Source organism: Oncorhynchus kisutch, linkage group LG15 (genome assembly GCF_002021735.2).
Source record: "Oncorhynchus kisutch isolate 150728-3 linkage group LG15, Okis_V2, whole genome shotgun sequence".
Lineage (NCBI taxonomy): Eukaryota > Metazoa > Chordata > Actinopteri > Salmoniformes > Salmonidae > Oncorhynchus > Oncorhynchus kisutch.
Genome location: NC_034188.2, coordinates 26806004 through 26823350, shown reverse-complemented (window position 1 = coordinate 26823350; position 17347 = coordinate 26806004). Strand labels below are relative to the sequence as shown.

Below are 17347 nucleotides of genomic sequence, written 5' to 3'. Positions count from 1 at the left end.
TTTCCCCATCTATCTTCAGAGCTCGTGCTGCTAGGTGACCTAAACTGGTACATGCTTAACACCCCAGCCATCCTACAATCTAAGCTTGATGCCCTCAATCTCACACAAATTATCAATGAACCTGCCAGGTACCACCCCAAAGCCGTAAACACGGGCACCCTCATAGATATCATCCTAACCAACTTGCCCTCTAAATACACCTCTGCTGTTTTCAACCAAGATCTCAGCGATCATTGCCTCATTGCCTGCATCCGTAATGGGTCAGCGGTCAAACGACCTCCACTCATCACTGTCAAACACTCCCTGAAACACTTCAGTGAGCAGGCCTTTCTAATCGACCTGACCCGGGTATCCTGGAAGGATATTGACCTCATCCCGTCAGTAGAGGATGCCTGATTTTTTTTAAATGCTCACCATCTTAAATTAGCATGCCCCATTCAAGAAATGTAGAACCAGGAACAGATATAGCCCTTGGTTCTCTCCAGACCTGACTGCCCTTAACCAACACAAAAACATCCTATGGCGTTCTGCATTATCTTCGAACAGCCCTGTGATATGCAACTTTTCAGGGAAGTTAGAAACCAATATACACAGGCAGTTAGAAAAGCTAAGGCTAGCTTTTTCAAGCAGAAATTTGCTTCCTGCAACACAAACTCAAAAAAAAGTTCTGGGACACTGTAAAGTCCATGGAGAATATGAACACCTCCTCCCAGCTGCCCACTGCACTGAGGATAGGGAACTCTGTCACCACCGATAAATCCACTATAATTGAGAATTTCAATAAGCATTTTTCCACAGATGGCCATGCTTTCCACCTGGCTACCCCTACCCCGGTCAACAGCACTGCACGCCCCACAGCAACTCGCCCAAGCCTTCCCCCATTTCACCTTCTCCCAAATCCAGTCAGCTGATGTTCTGAAAGAGCCGCAAAATCTGGACCCCTTACAAATCAGCCGGGCTAGACAATCTGGACCCTTTCTAAAATGATCTGCCGAAATTGTTGCCACCCCTATTACTAGCCTGTTCAACCTCTCTTTCGTGTCGTCTGAGATTCCCAAAGATTGGAAAGCAGCTGCGGTCATCCCCCTCTTCAAAGGGGGGGACACTCTTGACCCAAACTGCTACAGACCTATCCTACCATGGCTTTCTAAATTCTTCGAAAGCCAAGTCAAACAGATTACCGACCATTTCGAATCCCAGAGCACCTTCTCCCCTATGCAATCTGGTTTCAGAGCTAGTCATGGGTGCACCTCAGCCACGCTCAAGGTCCTTAAAGGTATCTTAACCTCCATCGATAAGAAACAATACTGTGCAGCCGTATTCATTGACCTAGCCAAGGCTTTCGACTGTCAATCACCACATCCTCATCGGCAGACTCGATAGCCTTGGCTTCGCAAATGATTGCCTCGCCTGGTTCACCAACTACTTCTCTGATAGAGTTCAGTGTGTCAAATCGGAGGGCCTGTTGTCCGAGCCTCTGGCAGTCTATGGGGGTGCCACAGGGTTCAATTCTCGGGCCAACTCTCTTCTCTGTATACATCAATGATGTCGCTCTTGCAGCTGGTGAGTCGCTGATCCACCTCTACGCAGACGACACCACTCTGTATACTTCTGGCCCTTCTTTGGGCACTGTGTTAACCCTCCAGGCGAGCTTCAATGCCATACAACTCTCCTTCCGTGGCCTCCAACTGCTCTTAAGTAAAACTAAATGCATGCTCTTCAACCGGTCGCTGCCTGCACCTGCACACCCGCCCAGCAACACTACTCTGGATGGTTCTGACAACTACCTAGGTGTCTGGTTAGACTGTAAACTCTCCTTCCAGGCTCACATCAAACATCTCCAATCCAAAGTTAAATCTAGAATTGGCTTTCTATTTATGTGACAGTAAGTTCCTCTATGGGCCATTCAGGCTCAGACAAGGCTACTTGCTTATTACTCTTACTTTGAAGATGTGTAACAAATAACACTGATAAATCATTTAAGAAAGGATGAGAATAATTTATTCAAAGTTTTATTCCTCTCAACATTAAATGCATCAGCAACAACACATTGAACATAGTACACGTGAGCAGTTTTCCCCCCCCCCACTCCATTTTTCTAAATCAACCTGCTTCTGCTCAAAGGTCTACCTTGCTGCATGAATCTGTTCATGTCTGCTCTAGAATTGAATCTGTTCCCACATTCCGTGCAATGGTAAGTATGGTAGTATCTCTAACCAAAAGGAGAAACCTATTCTTCAAAACAACTTTAAGATTTGCAAAGATTAAGCAATCAACCATCACAAAAAAATAGTCAGAGTTGAAAAGCTCCATGAACAGAGCTGCCTTTCGCCTTTTATAGAAAGTACATCCTTTTATCTTTGTGAGTTAGCAGATGTGCAGAAACAGGCCCTGGGAACAGAGTTGTAAGAAGTAATTTAGTTCATCTGTGTAGCTGATATCGCCTCCACTCGCTGTTCCTCCCTGCAAATCCCACATAGCTAAATTCCTGCCGATCGTCAACACAGGAGGTCACATACTGTGTCACATCCAAGCAGCGCAAATCTGTACACTCAGATTTATGACTAAGTCACAAGACAAGCCTGTATCAGTAAAAATAACATAACAGTAGACAATTATCTTCAGTAAAAACAGCATAGTATGTCTAATTAAACAGTATAGTATGTAATTAATATTTAATTTCCACCACATAAGGGATCTCTGCAGTGTGAATGACCCTGTGTTTCTTTAAGCCACTCTGAAGGCTGAAGCTCTTCCCACACTGAGAGCAGCTGAATGGCCTGTCCCCCGTGTGGCGCTGCATGTGTACCCTGAAGTGGGACATGTACACAAAGCCCTTACCACACTGGGAGCAGGTGAAGGCCTTCTTCCCTGTGTGGTGGTACTTCTGGTGGTGTTTGAGATTTCGGAGCTGAGGGAAACTCTTCCCACAGTGTGGACAGCTGAAGGGTTTGACCCCCAGCTCTGCCATTGTGTTGATGCTCAGGCCATTGGGACTGGTCTCGAGGGCCTCTACAGCATGCTCTGTCCCCTGGGTGGGTATCAATGACCGTGGGAGTAGGTACTGCTCCTTCCTGGTCCATGGTGCTGGAGGTAGAGGTGGAGGGTCCCTGGCCAATTGTGCTGGAGGTAGAGGCTCACTGGTCCATCCCCCAGGATGTGAGCTCAATCGCTGCAAATGACTCAGGCTCATCATGGGGGAATCTGGGGATGTGATCATCTGGGTAACCAAGTCCCCCCAGTCATCGGACTCCTCTTTGATATGGACCACCTGCTCGTCCATCCTTTCAGAGACACAGGAAGAGCTGGGTGTGGCCATTTCCTGTGGACATTCTCTCTCTGGGAGAGCGCTGGGTCCACCTGACTGGAAGATCTCCTGTTTGATAACACAACCTTCCTCTGCTCCTGAGGATGGAACAGAACAAAGTTATAGTTCCTATATCAGGTGTGTGTGTGTGTGTGTGTATGTATGTATATCGCTCCTCACTCACCTAACAGAGCCTCTTCCCTCTCCTCAGTGTCTCCAGCACAACCACATCTTCTACACATCCCCCTCGGCTCACACTCTTCCCTCTTCTTTTTCTGCTCTCTCTCTTCAACTGCCCTCCTCTTCCTCTCCTCCTCGCCGTCCCTCCATCTCTGCTCACACTGCTGCAGCCTCTCCTTCAAGACGTCCACTTCCTGCTTGCTCCATGTCACTTCCTCCAGGAAGCTGTCCTTCACCAGCCGAGTGATCTCATGCACAGCAGTTTTGAGGACCGTTTCCATGACTCCATTGAGCTGGTACTGGAAGGTGAGGATGGCCTCTGACATAACTGCAACAACATCAATCCAACACTGGAAAATCAACCCCCCTTCCCTTATTGGTACCAGTCCCAGAGTTCAGACTTCTATGGATGAGCTGCCCCCCTTGTTTCCCAGTTTGGTTCACTATAATGGAAAGACTTGGATTTAGCCTCCTCCAGATCACACCAGTGCCCAGAGTCAGGTATCTCTTCCTCCTAGAAATATGGGCAAGCTGTCAAATACATTAAATGTGGTCTTAATGTGCTTCAAATATCTTGTCAGTAATAGAAGGTTCACCTACCAATAATTTAGCCCTGAAACATGACTGTGACAAACAAATTAATAAACCCTTACTTACACCACGTTTGGCTGTGGTTAGGTAAACCACATAACGTTATCGCATTTCAAGCTTGCTAGCTAGTAACGTTAGGTGCTTTTAGCAACGCATGTGTATTTACATACTGTTTAATAATACAAATCATTTAGATGTCTCAAATTCCCCCACCATAATGACTAACCGTCCTGCCCTCCTGCACAGTAAGTTGAAATGGAATTGTATTTTACTCTTGGTTTCCCCTGGACTGTTTCTGTGCCAACCAATACAATAGAAAGCAACGGTAGAATGTAAATACACCCGCCTTTCTAATAGCACCTAGCTAACTAAGCTAATAACACAGGGTTGTGTAGCAGCTTTCTGACCATTTGACACAAACAAAAATATACTTACCACTTTCCAAACGTTATTTTTTGGTGTGCGTCAACAAATCAACTTGTTACAAAACCTCCTATCTACTAGAACTGCACACTGAGGTAAAAGAGACAGGCAGCTACTATATATTAGTGATGTCACGTTTTATACCGGAACTCCGAGGCATGCGTAGAAATCGCTAAGCAGTTTCTCGATACAGTGTGCTGATGCTTTTATCGCTTTGTCAGAAGCACGTGATCAAAGACGTCCGAATCGTCGTTTTGTCGAACGACCACCTGATTTGTTTTTGTAGAAGACAAAAAAGTTACCCCAAAGATTTTTTTTATGGCTACCCAGCGCGTGCGACGTAAACTATAATAATTTGAATTATTTTGACCAGCAGCTGCCACTAGTGTACGTGTTGATCAAAGCCAAGAGTAATTAACATATTTTCGACCCAATTAGCTTGAAATGCTCAATGCTTCAGGAAGCTTCGTTTCCCGAACACTACTGTATATTATAGCACAGATTATACATTATAGCTAAACTAATACCTAACTAGACTGTAGAGGATGGGTCCCTCCCCCACTGATCTGTGACATCAAGGTGATGATACTGCCAATGCAATTGCACAGATCTGGTAAATATTTTTTGATGTGACAATCTGTCTAAAGCACAGTTCCACAAGTATTTATTTGCCTAAGTTGCTCTATGGGCCATTCGGGCTCAGACAAGGCTACTTGCTTATTACTCTTTTACTTTTAAGATGTGTGTGTGTGTATGTAACAATTAAATAACTGTGTGACCAATCATTTAAGAAACGATGAGAATAATTTATTCAAAGAGTTGTATTCCTTTCAATCATTTATTAAGAAAGGATGAGAATCATTTATTTATAAAAATAGTTTTATTCCTCTCAACATTAAATGAATCAGCAACTAATAGATACATTGAACATAGTACACATGGGCAGTTATTCCCCCCCAATCAACCTGCTTCATCTCAAAGGTCTACCTTGCTGCATGAATCTATCTGTTCATGTCTTTTCAGGTCCACTCTAGAATTGAATCTGTTAAGGACCATGCGTCTCTTCAAGCCGCTCTGAAGGCTGAAGCTTTTCCCACACTGAGAGCAGCTGAACGGCCTGTCCCCCGTGTGGCGCTGCATGTGTACCCTGAGGTGGCACACGTACGCAAAACCCTTACCACACTGGGAGCAGGTGAAGGCCTTCTTCCCTGTGTGGTGGTACTTCTGGTGGTCTTTCAGATTTCAGAGCTGAGGGAAGCTCTTCCCACAGTGTGGGCAGCTGTAGGGTTTGACACCAGCTCTGCCGTTGTGTTGATCATCAGGCCGTAGGGGCTGTCCTTGAGGGCACCCACAGCATGCTCTGTTCCCTGGGTGGGTATCACTGACCTTGGGAGTAGGTGCTGCTCTTTCCTGGTCCATGGTGCTGGTACTGTAGGAAGAAGCTCACTGGCCCCATGATGTGACTTCAATCTCTCCAGACGACTCTGGCTCATAATGGGGGAATATGTGGATGTGATCATCTGGGTAATCAGATCCCCCCCAGTCATCAGGCTCCTCTTTGATGCAGACGACATGGGCCTCCCTCTCTTCCATCCTTTCAGAAACACAGGAAGAGCTGGGTGTGGCCATTTCCTGTGGACCCTTTCTCTCTGGGAGAGTGCTGGGTCCACCTGACTGGAAGATCTCCTGTTTGATAACACAACCTTCCTCTGCTGCGGAGGACAAAACAGTAGAAAGTTATAGATCCTATATCGTTTGTGTGATATACACACACATATCTCTCCTCATTCACCTAACAGAGCCTCTTCTCTCTCCTCAGTGTCTCCAGCACAACCACATCTCCAACACATCCCCCTCGGCTCGCACTCTTCCCTCTTCTTTTTCTGCTCTTTATCTTCCCTCCTCTTCTCCTCTCCATCCCTTCATCTGTGTTCACACTGCTGCAGCCTCTCCTTCAAGACGTCAACTTCCCGCTTGCTCCCTGTCACTTCTTCTAGGAAGCTGTACTTCACCAGCCAAGTGATCTCATGCACAGCGGTTTTGAGGACCGTTTCCATGACGCCATTGAGCTGGTACTGGAAGGTGAGGATGGCCTCTGACATAACTGCAACAACATCAATCCAACACTGGAAAAAAAAAAAACTTAACTTCCAAAGTTCAACAAGCTATGAAACTGGCACGTAGCTTCCAGATTACACCAGCACCCAGGGAGTCCACCTGGAAACAGGAACAAACTGTCAAATACATGATACGGGAGACCTTGCAGGGTGGACTGTCATCTTGCCAGTGAAATAGGGAAGCTCAGCGACAAATAGACATTCAGGCAAACAAAATGTTTAGCTATTAGTAATAGCTAGATTATAGCTAGATATTTAAGACATTATTAGCGTCATTGCTAGTTAGCACTACCCGAGCTACTAGTTAGCTGGATAGCAGAATGTTGTCCTGCTTTTCTTGCTAGCACAGTAGCAAATGTTATCAAGTTCGCTTAGCTTCATTTGACTCGAATAGAAAGTATCCTTAATACTTGCCAAACGCTGACACATGGTTCGTGTCAATCAGCTAGTTGGAAACGTTCAATCTCTCATCCTAGTGCCAATGTGTGTAACAATATGTGCTGACTGTGTACACGGGTAACAAGGTTAGACGGCTGGGTCCCGCCCCCTGGCACGTGCTTCAAGGGGATCATCACGAGAAGGTGATTGCGCATAATTAGTCTCCAGACTAGATATACTATTTATTAAAAATATAAGTCTCTTTTCGTAACTGGCTTGAGAATACAATTATTTTGGTTGGTCAGTTACTGAATGAGGATGGATATCTACTCTCATATGCAGAATTTCTTGATACATTTCGAATTCCAATAACCCTGAAAGAATATGCAATTGTTTTTTATGTGATTCCAAGGAGGGTTGTATTTCTTTTAAATTCCTCTGTGGTTGATGTAAGTAACAGATTTACATGAACATATATTAACTGGCAATATTAACATCAAATATAAATATAGTAATAAAAGGATTAGGAATATTGTTTGTGATACTACAATTCATTCAGGAAGATTTTTCTGGTTGAATATCTATGTTGATATACAATGGTGGAAAGCATGGGAAATAACTAACAAATATTGTATCAGTAACAAGGTAAAGGAAGTTTCATTTAAAATATTACATAGAATTTATCCTGTGAAACATGTTTTGGAAAGATTTCAAGCTGAATATTGACAATAATTGTGTTTTGTTTTGCCTGTATTTATAGTATAATTATTTGGATTGACATGTAGAACTTTGTTACATAACAAATAGGACCGGTTGAACAAATGAATGGTTTTGATATTATGATATATTTCAGAAGTTGTGACATTGATAAAGATGTAGTATATTTCATTCAACTGCTAATAATATTAGGTACATTTGATATTCACATATGCAAATGGTCGAATTCAAAAGCTAACTTGTTTTCACTTTATAAATTAATTTAAACAATATGGCATTACTTTAAACAAAAAGGAAAAACAAAAAGGCAATTCGAACTTGTTTTATTATTAATGAATATGATTTGTTTGTTTAGGATTCCTGGCAATGTAAATAGTTTGTATGTATGATTGTTTGCATGTGACTATTCCTCTTTTGTTTGTGGATGCAGACTCTATAATAAATAGATGATCTCTTATCTACATTGTTCCATGAAGTAGATAGATAACCTTCACAATGTTTGACTGGTGGAAGACTCCTTCTTAAACATACTGGGCTTGGGAATGTATGAACAGGAATAGCAAGTAACCTATATTTGCATGTTCAAGAATGAAACTACACTGTTTTTTTAGGTGCTGTGTGACAATTGTAACAATTGTAACCTTATAAGGTGCCTTGTTCTGGGCCTCCTGAGTGGTGCAGCGGTCCCAGGTTGTGTCCACAGCCGGCCGTGACCAGGAAACCCATGAGGCGGCGCATGGGACAAGACTATAATTATCAATTGGATATCAGGGAATTGGGGAGAAAAAGCTGTAAAAGTTTTTTAAATGTTTTTTTTTAAGTGTCTTGTTCTGGCCTGTAGGTAAATCATTGTTTGAAAGGCCTATACCAGTAGAACAACCATTTATTCAGATCAACACTCCCAGACTCTTGTGAGGAAAGGTGTGGCTGAACACCAGCCTCCACCTCCCCACTAACTAACTCAGATTACCAGTTTAACTCTGTATTCAAAAGTCATTTCGCCCTCCATTGGTTAGTATTAGTAAACTCTCCATATCCCCTCCTACACTAGCAACATGATATAAATCCTACAGTCAGTGTGTTTATTGCCCTTTTCCCTCTCTAAAACCAAGAGGTAATATTTAACCTCTCAACTAAAAGCATTGAATGATGAAACTCTTGAATAGCTATTTCAAGTGGAGAAACAGCCCATGTTCCTAGATCAGCTTACTCATTACTTGATCTCCTGGCCTGATGGTTAATACCAGTTACAGAATTATACTCTCTGTTATATCTTGAGTTATCATGACAGTGTATTGTACATTTACATTTAAGCAATAAGGCACAAGGGTGGGGTGGTATATGGCTAATATGCCACGGCTAAGGGCTGTTCTTATGCACGATGCAACACTGAGTGCCTGGATACAGCCCTAAGCTGTGGTATATTTGCCATATACCACAAACCCCCAAGGTGCCTTATTGCTATTATAAACTGGTTATCAATGTAATTAGATCAGAAAAAATATATGTTTTGCCATACCAGTGGTATATGGTCTGATTGGTATACCACGGCTGTCAGTCAATCAGCATTCAGGGCTCGAGCCACCCAGTTTATGAAAGCGTTTAAACCATGACATTGTTGTCATGGTTGTCTTGAAGGGCATTCTAGAGGAAGCATAATTTCCATATAACACATGGTATATTCACACCGTATAAAATTCAATGGCTATAGTTAATTTTTAGAAGTTAGTTTGAGATGCTTTTGAAATGTATGTTGTACTAAATGATAGTTTTAACCAAAGTTCCCTCTAAACTGCGCGCGTGTGCATTCTTGTCCATCTCTGTACCCTGTTGTTCATCCCGGGTTTCTTCGCAGCAGAATAAATATTAGCCCATAGGGCTTCTTCTCCCTATGGGCACGATTAAATTTCACTCAACTTTCTAGAGCAGTGGCCGCCAACCGTTCGATCTCCAAGACATTCCTAAAGTGTTCCTATGTTTTAAATTAATCTCGGTCTGTTGGCGGTAGCTGCACCTGATTCAGCTTCCCTGTGCGCCGGGTACGCGAACTGTTGCCATTTTTAACAATTTCATGTCTCTAAACTAAAGGTACATACTCTGCCTTCTTGTAACTTAACGCCAGTGGTGGAAAGTACTCCATTGTCATTGTAGTGCCTAAATTGGCCCAAAAAATTGTCCCGATACAATTTCCATTCTTTTCAATCTCATTGACAGTAGCACTGCACACAACAATACTAATTTTGAGGGGTCTCAGGGTCTTCAAATGTGCGGGAAACTGAGTTCATGTGTTCCAGGGGTCACTCCACTTCTGGTTTCCATAGAAACGGGGTGGCAGGGTAGCCTAGTGGTTAGAGTGGTTAGGTCAGTTTCCCGCAATCTGTCGTTCTGCCCCTGAAAAGGCAGTTCAGGTATCAGAACGACTGTTCCTAGGCCGTCATTGAAAATAAGAATTTGTTCTTAACCAGAAGTGGAGTGACCCCTGGAACACATGAACTCAGTTTCCCGCAATCTGTCGTTCTGCCCCTGAAAAGGCAGTTCAGGTATCAGAACGACTGTTCCTAGGCCGTCATTGAAAATAAGAATTTGTTCTTAACTGACTTGCCTAGTAGCATTTGACACAGTAGAGCATCAGTTTCTCTTCCACTCCCTTGAGAGACTTGGCTTTGGGGATTTTTTCTGTAAGGCTATTAAGACTCTCTATGCAAATGGTAACAGCTCTATCAAATTGAAATATGGCACCTCACCTAGATTTGAGTTAAAGAGAGGAATTAGGCAAGGTTGTCCTATCTCTCCGTACCTGTTTTTATTAATCACCCAACTTCTTGCAAATTCTTTAAATAATAGTCCTGTACAAGGTATTTCCATAGCTGGTAAAGAAATTATTATAAGCCAGCTGGCTGACGATACTACACTTTTTCTGAAAGACGCTAACCAAATTCCCATATCGATCAATGTGATACAATCCTTTTCCAAAGCGTCTGGTCTATATCTTAACATTAAGAAATGTGAACTCATGGCTGTCAAAGATTGTGTGACACCTTCATATTATGGTATTCCAGTAAAAGAAGAACTTACATATTTAGGCATAACCATTACAATGGATCAGAAGTCTAGAGGCTTACTAAATTTTAACCCTCTTATTAAAAAACCCCAGAAGAAACTAAATCAATGGCTACAGAGGGACTTATCTTTAAAAGGTAGAGACCTTCAGCCTTGGTTATCAGGAATCTCTAGACTAACATATGGTGCTCTATCTTTATATCTTGACCGTAAAATAAGCAAGGAGATAGACCAGATGCTTTTCAACTTTCTTTGGAGAAACCGTACCCATTACATTAGGAAAACTGTTGTAATGAACACTTATGAGAATGGTGGACTGAATTTTCTGGATTTTACTACTTTAAATAATACTTTCAAGATCATTTGGATAAAACAATTCCTAAGAAGACCCACTTCTATCTGGAATTTTATTCCTCATCATGTCTTCTCTACTTTTGGTGGCCTTAACTTCATGTTGTTTTGCAATTATAATATTGACAAAGTTCCAGTGAAACTTTCTGCTTTTCATCGGCAGGTTTTCTTGTCATGGTCCTTAATTTATAAACACAATTTTTCTCCACACAGATATTATATATGGAATAATCGTGATATATTGTATAAAAATACCTCTCTGTTTTTAGAATATTGGTTCAGAAATAATATCCTATTGGTGAGCCAACTGGTAAATGCAGAGGGTTTTTTACTCAGTTATAAAGAATTCTTATCACTTTACAAGGTCCCTGTAACACCTAAAGATTTTGCAATTGTTTTAGATGCCATTCCCTCAGGTGTTGCTATGTTATTCAGGAACATGTCAAGACCTGACCCTCAGAGCCTACCTTCTATTGACCCTGTTGACTCATCAGTAGGAAAGATTTGTTTATCTTTTGGTCCATTCAACAACAGAGCGATACGATCCTTGTTTCAGCAGGATGTTGTATCTATACCTTATGTCATGCCTTATTGGAATGGATTTATTGATAATATCTGTTGGAAAAAAGTTTGGATGTTGCCACAAACATACCTACTTGTTAACAAAATTAAGGAAATTTCCTTTAAAATTATTCATAAATATTATCCTGCCAACCACTATATGAAGAAGTTTAAGGAAAACATCAACTCAAATTGCTCCTTTTGTAATGACCACCCAGAAACAGTTGTGCATCTTTTTTGGCATTGTATGCATGTAAGAAAACTGTGGCAAGACATCAGTAGGTTTATAATTGAACACATTTATGAAGATGTTACACTATTGTGGAGAGATGTACTGTTTGGATTCTTTACATACAATAGAAATAAGCGGAATCATTTTTATGTAATTAATTTCATTATTCTTTTGGCCAAATTTCATATACACAAATGTAAATTTACAAACAGAAAACCACATTTTCATACCCTACAAAAAGAAATTGAACTGTATTTTAAGACGGTTAAATGCTCTACTAACAAAAAAGCTGTTAGAATTGTAAGTATATGCATGTCCCTTAAGGTCTTTGTGTAATTGTAATGTGATATTGTACCCCCTAGCTCGATTGTCCATTGTTTGTAATCTATGTATGCTTGTGTTCCCTCATGTGCTTTATGTATTGATTTGTTGTTAATAAATAAAAAAATTATAATAATAAAAATATTTAAAAAAAAGATAAAAAAAATGACTTGCCTAGTTAAATAAAGGTAAAAAAATGTTTTTATAAAATTGTGGCCACAACCGGACTAGATTGTGAACGACTGTGCGATAAGCACAATGTCATTCGCAAACTGCAGCCCCTCAAACAATTCGTTCTCGAGTGTGAGTTGAGCAGATTCTAGAGGCTGTGTATGTTTTGGTTCTACAAACCTCAAAGCGGTGTTCATCATAACATTTAATGATCAATTATCAGCGATCAATTATCAGTTCTAAACATGTATGTTTCTCCTCTATGCTCGTGATCTATTCCCTGCGAGTGTAACGGATGTGAAATGGCTAGCTAGTTAGCGGTGGTGCGCGCTAATAGCATTTCAATCGGTGATGTCACTTGCTTTGAGACTTTGAAGTAGTGGTTCCCCTTGCTCTGCAAGGGCCGCGGCTTTTGTGGAGCGATGGGTAACGATGCTTCGTGGGTGTCAGTTGTTGATGTGTGCAGAGGGTCCCTGGTTTGAGCCCGGGTATGGGCGAGGGGACGGACTAAAGTTATACTGTTACACGAGCATGTCCGACAGTTGGTGTTCGGAGCCGCAGAGCCGGAGGAGCGTGTACTAATCCTGCTGTAGGATTCATTGAGAACGAACGTCTAAAATGAACGAATCACTCAGAAAAACGAATCAATGACTCTCGAGTCAGTAAAAAGAGTCGTTGAAAAATAATGAATCGTTCGCGAACCACACATTATTAGATGATAGGTCCTCTATATAGACTGCCAATGAACCATGATACTACTGCTTACTTCAAGCCACTAGAGTGGGCGCAGTGCTCTTCTCTCAATTGCTATCTACCGCCCAAGTAAAGAACCAGCTGTATTTGCCTGTTAATGACTGTTTGGTTTTAGGAGCATAAATAAAACAACTTTTTCCTGATAATAGAAACTTTTAGAATGACTGTGGACTGTTATACTAATGGTTATCTTCTTGCTCGCCTTTCATGTTTATAGAATAAACACTCAAAACAACACAATAAACAAGAGTTAACTTTTATTGTAACAACAATGCCATCTCTTGATTTAATTGGATATCTTATCCATCCACTCTTATTTAATGTCTTTGATGAAAGAACAGCGCCGAATGTTGTTGTCCCGGGCCACGTTCCATTGAACAGATGTAGATCCTGAGACAGAGACAAATGGAATGGGTCAAAATGTTCCGTGTGTGTGTGTACACAGTGCCTTCGGAAAGCATTCAGACCCCTTGACTTTTTCCATATTTTGTTACGTTACAGCCAAATTCTAAAATTGATTTTTTTTTTAACAAATCCTCAGCAATCTACACACAATACCCCATAATGACAAAGCGGAAACAGGTTTTTTAGAAATTTGCATAAGTATTCAGACTCTTTTGCTATGAGACTCGAAATTGAGCTCAGGTGCATCCTGTTGCCATTGATCATCCTTAACATGTTTCTACAACTTGATTGGAGTCTACCTGGGGTAAATTCTATTGATTGGACATGATTTGGAAATGCAAACACCTGTCTATATAAGGTCCCACAGTTGACAGTGCATGTCAGAGCAAAAACCAAGCCATGAGGTCAAAGGAATTGTCCATAAAGATCCGAGCCAGGATTATGTCGAGGCACAGATCTGGGAAAGGGTACCAAAAAATTGTCTGCAGCATTGAAGGTCCCTAAGAACAGAGTGTCCTCCATCATTATTATAATGGAAGAAGTTTGGAAACACCAATACTCTTCATAGAGCTGGCCGCTCGACCAAACTGAGCAATCGGAGAAGGGCCTTGGTCAAGGAGGTGACCAAGAACCCGATGGTCACTCTGACAGAGCTCTGGAGTTCCTCTGTGGGGATGGGAGAACTTTCCAAGGATATCCATTTCTGCAGCACTCCACCAATCAGGCCTTTATGGTAGAGTGGCCAGACGGAAGCCACTCCTCAGTAAAAGGCACATGACAGCCCACTTGGAGTTTGCCAAAAGGCACCTAAAGACTTTCAGACCACGAGAAACAAGATTATCTGGTCTGATGAAACCATGGTTGAACTCTTTGGCCTGAATGCCAAGCGTCACATCTAGGGGAAACCTGGCACCATCCCTACGGTGAAGCATGGTGGTGGCAGCAACATGCTGTGGGGATGTTTTTCAGCAGCAGGGACTGGGAGACTAGTCAGGATCGAGGCAAAGATGAACAGAGCAAAGTACAGAGAGATCCTTGATGAAAACCTGCTCCAGTGCTGTCAACGGAATCTCATAATTCTTATATGTGTTCGTTAATAAATTTAATTAAAATCACTGTCTGTTTCTAAGAATTTGTAAGATTCTTATTTGCATAAAATAGACAGACCAGTCTTATCAAAATTAGATAACAGTATTTATTCTCGGAGCGTGCTGCCATAGAACCACGTACAACAGTTTATATATAAAATATGACGTCATTGGTTATAGAATGAATCTCCTCCTCTCGACCAAGACAAAGCAGGTTCAAAAGTGTATTCCAACCCACTAGCGCACCCTCCTGACACACACACTATATCAAGATTAACTTCTGAAGTCTCACCATTATCTATCACTATTTATCAGACAGTTCCAGATAACGGAAAACCTAGGGAGGCTCTCGCTGTCTTATCTAAATGCCCCAGAGTTATAGTTGAGTCGGTTCAAACATAGGTTAATGATCCTTTTTGCTTACTTAAAACACACAACCCATTCCTCCCCAACCTAGGAATGGTGTTTATTATGTTTAATTACTCCTTGTTCATGCTACATAATCTCTTCCTTATGAACTAATATTATTAATCAGATATAATAAAACAGGATAGAGTTTAATTAGTTATAGTTCTATTTAAATGTAGATATTGTTTAGTCATTCATAAAATTCCTAACAAGTGCGCTCAGGACTTCAGACTGGGGCGAATGTTCACCTTCCAACAGGACAACAACCCTAAGTACACAGCCAAGACAATGCAGGAGTGGCTTCGGGACAAGTCTCTGAATGTCCTTGAGTGGCACAACCAGAGCCCCGACTTGAACCTGATCGAACATCTCTGGAGACCTGAAAATAACTGTGCAGCAACGCTCCCCATCCAACCTGACAAGAGCTTGAGAGGATCTACAGAGAAGAATGGGAGAAACTCCCCAAATAGAGGTGTGCCAAGCTTTTAGTGTCATACCCAAGAAGACTCATGGCTGTAATCGCTGCCAAAGATGCTTCAACAATGTACTGAGTAAAGGGTCTGAATACTTATGTAAATGGTAGATTTCAGTTTGAATATTTTTATAAATTACAAGTATTTCTAAAAACCAGTTTTTGCTTTGTCATTATGGAGTATTGTGTGTAGATTGATGAAGAAAAAAAAATGGAATCAATTTTAGAAAAAGTCAAGGGGTCTGAATACTTTCCGAAGGCACTGTATATGCAAGCATGCATGCGTGTTCTGTACCTGTTAGGAGCGATGCTCAGGTGTTTGTTGAGCAGCTCACACAGTAGTTTAGAATATAGCAGGTTCTGTTCCTCACTGATAGCTCCAATGGTGTTGACAGAACCGTGTGGTTCCCCCAAACGTCATCATCTGGTCTGGAAAGATGTCAACGAAAAAGTACTGCAGAAATCAAAATACTTTTATCTACCATAATGTCAAGCCTGGTCAATACACATTTATTTTGTTTAATGGCTTAATACAATGTGAATGATTAATCGTATGTTGACAGGCAAACAGTCACACCCATTCTTCTCAAAAGTCCCTCAGTTCTAAGAGCTAGTGCTGGTCCACAAGTGTTTTAGGTACAGATTTTAGCTGTAGATTTGAGTTCCATTTCATTCCTTCCTACTACTTCGGTTTGTGAGCTATGGAAAAGTTAAGACACTGTATACAACACTACTTGAAATGGGTTCTGTACATTAATTTGCACTATAGTTATTTTCTTTTTACTCACCTCAGGTCCTGGATTTCCCATGGCTTTGGACAGTTCCATTAGTTTCAGATTGCAATCTGGTCTCAGAGCATATCGTATTATTTATGTAAATCCGAGACAGTTCATTTAGTTTATGTTACGCTTCATATGGTATATACACTACATAAGCAAAAGTATGTGAACACCTGCTTGTTGAACATCTCATTCCAAAATCACAGGTATTAATATAGAGTTGGTTCCCCCTTTGCTGCTATAACAGCCTCCACTCTTCCAGGAAGGCTTTCCACTAGCTGTTGGAACATTGTTGCAGGGACTTGCTTCCATTCAACCACAAGAGCATTAGTGAGGTCGGGCACTGAGGTTGGCTCGCAGTCGGTGTTCCAATTCACCCCAAAGGTGTGTGATGGGGTTGAGGTCAGGGCTCTTTGCAGGCCAGTCAAGTCCTTCCACACAGATCTCGACAAACCATTTCTGAATGGACCTTGCTTTGTGCACGGGGGCATTGTCATGCTGAAACAGTAAAGGGCCTTCCCCAAACAAATTTGGAAGCACAGAATCCGAATTGCAATTCATACAATATGTTACAAATTCCAATTTGTTGTGGCTAACGTTAGCTAGCCTAAGGGTAGGCTTAAGGTTAGGTTAAAGGGGTAGGGGAAGGGTTAGCTAAAAGGGTTAGTTAGGGAAAGGGTTAGCAAACATGCTAAGTAGCTAAAAAGTAGTTAAAGTTGCTAATTAGCCAAAAATGTAAAGTTGTCCATGATGAAATTCAAACACGCAACCACTGGGTTGCTAGACATTTGTGTTATACTCCCACCCACCCTACTCTCACTTTTGCCTTAAGTAAACTTGTCTTTTGTAACCATACCAAACGTAACATATACTAATTTCCCAATGTTTCATCTTGTCTATGATACCAGGCTGCAAATAGAAGTGCACCAGTCATGGAAGCCTTGGCTACATTTGTGTTCACCATGAAAACCGGCATAGTTGTAAGTTTACTTGAAGCAAGATATATAGGTAAACCGCCTGTGCTGAGGACCAT

At 41.6% G+C, this 17347-nt stretch overlaps 1 protein-coding gene and 1 long non-coding RNA gene across 4 annotated transcripts; both read right to left on the bottom strand.

Moving 5' to 3' along the window:
• Positions 1 to 1995: 1995 nt before the first annotated feature.
• On the bottom strand, positions 1996 to 4693 carry LOC116352725 (zinc finger protein 135-like). 3 transcript variants are annotated; one of them, XM_031789948.1, is made up of 3 exons: positions 4514 to 4693; positions 3492 to 4018; positions 1996 to 3405 (listed from the first exon to the last, which is right to left on the bottom strand). In XM_031789948.1, the coding sequence occupies exons 2-3, from the start codon at positions 3811 to 3813 to the stop codon at positions 2669 to 2671; spliced, it is 1059 nt and encodes a 352-aa protein (XP_031645808.1). In that variant the 5' UTR covers positions 3814 to 4018; positions 4514 to 4693; the 3' UTR covers positions 1996 to 2668. The 3 variants fall into 3 exon arrangements, with proteins under 3 accessions (XP_031645808.1, XP_020357837.1, XP_020357839.1); XM_020502248.2 differs by having other exon boundaries at positions 3492 to 4001; XM_020502250.2 differs by having other exon boundaries at positions 3492 to 3815.
• A 669-nt stretch (positions 4694 to 5362) lies between these two features.
• On the bottom strand, positions 5363 to 6718 carry LOC116353585 (uncharacterized). The gene is made up of 2 exons (XR_004203005.1): positions 6294 to 6718; positions 5363 to 6213 (listed from the first exon to the last, which is right to left on the bottom strand). It is a non-coding gene; the product is annotated as an uncharacterized LOC116353585 (long non-coding RNA).
• Between the last annotated feature and the right edge of the window lie 10629 nt (positions 6719 to 17347).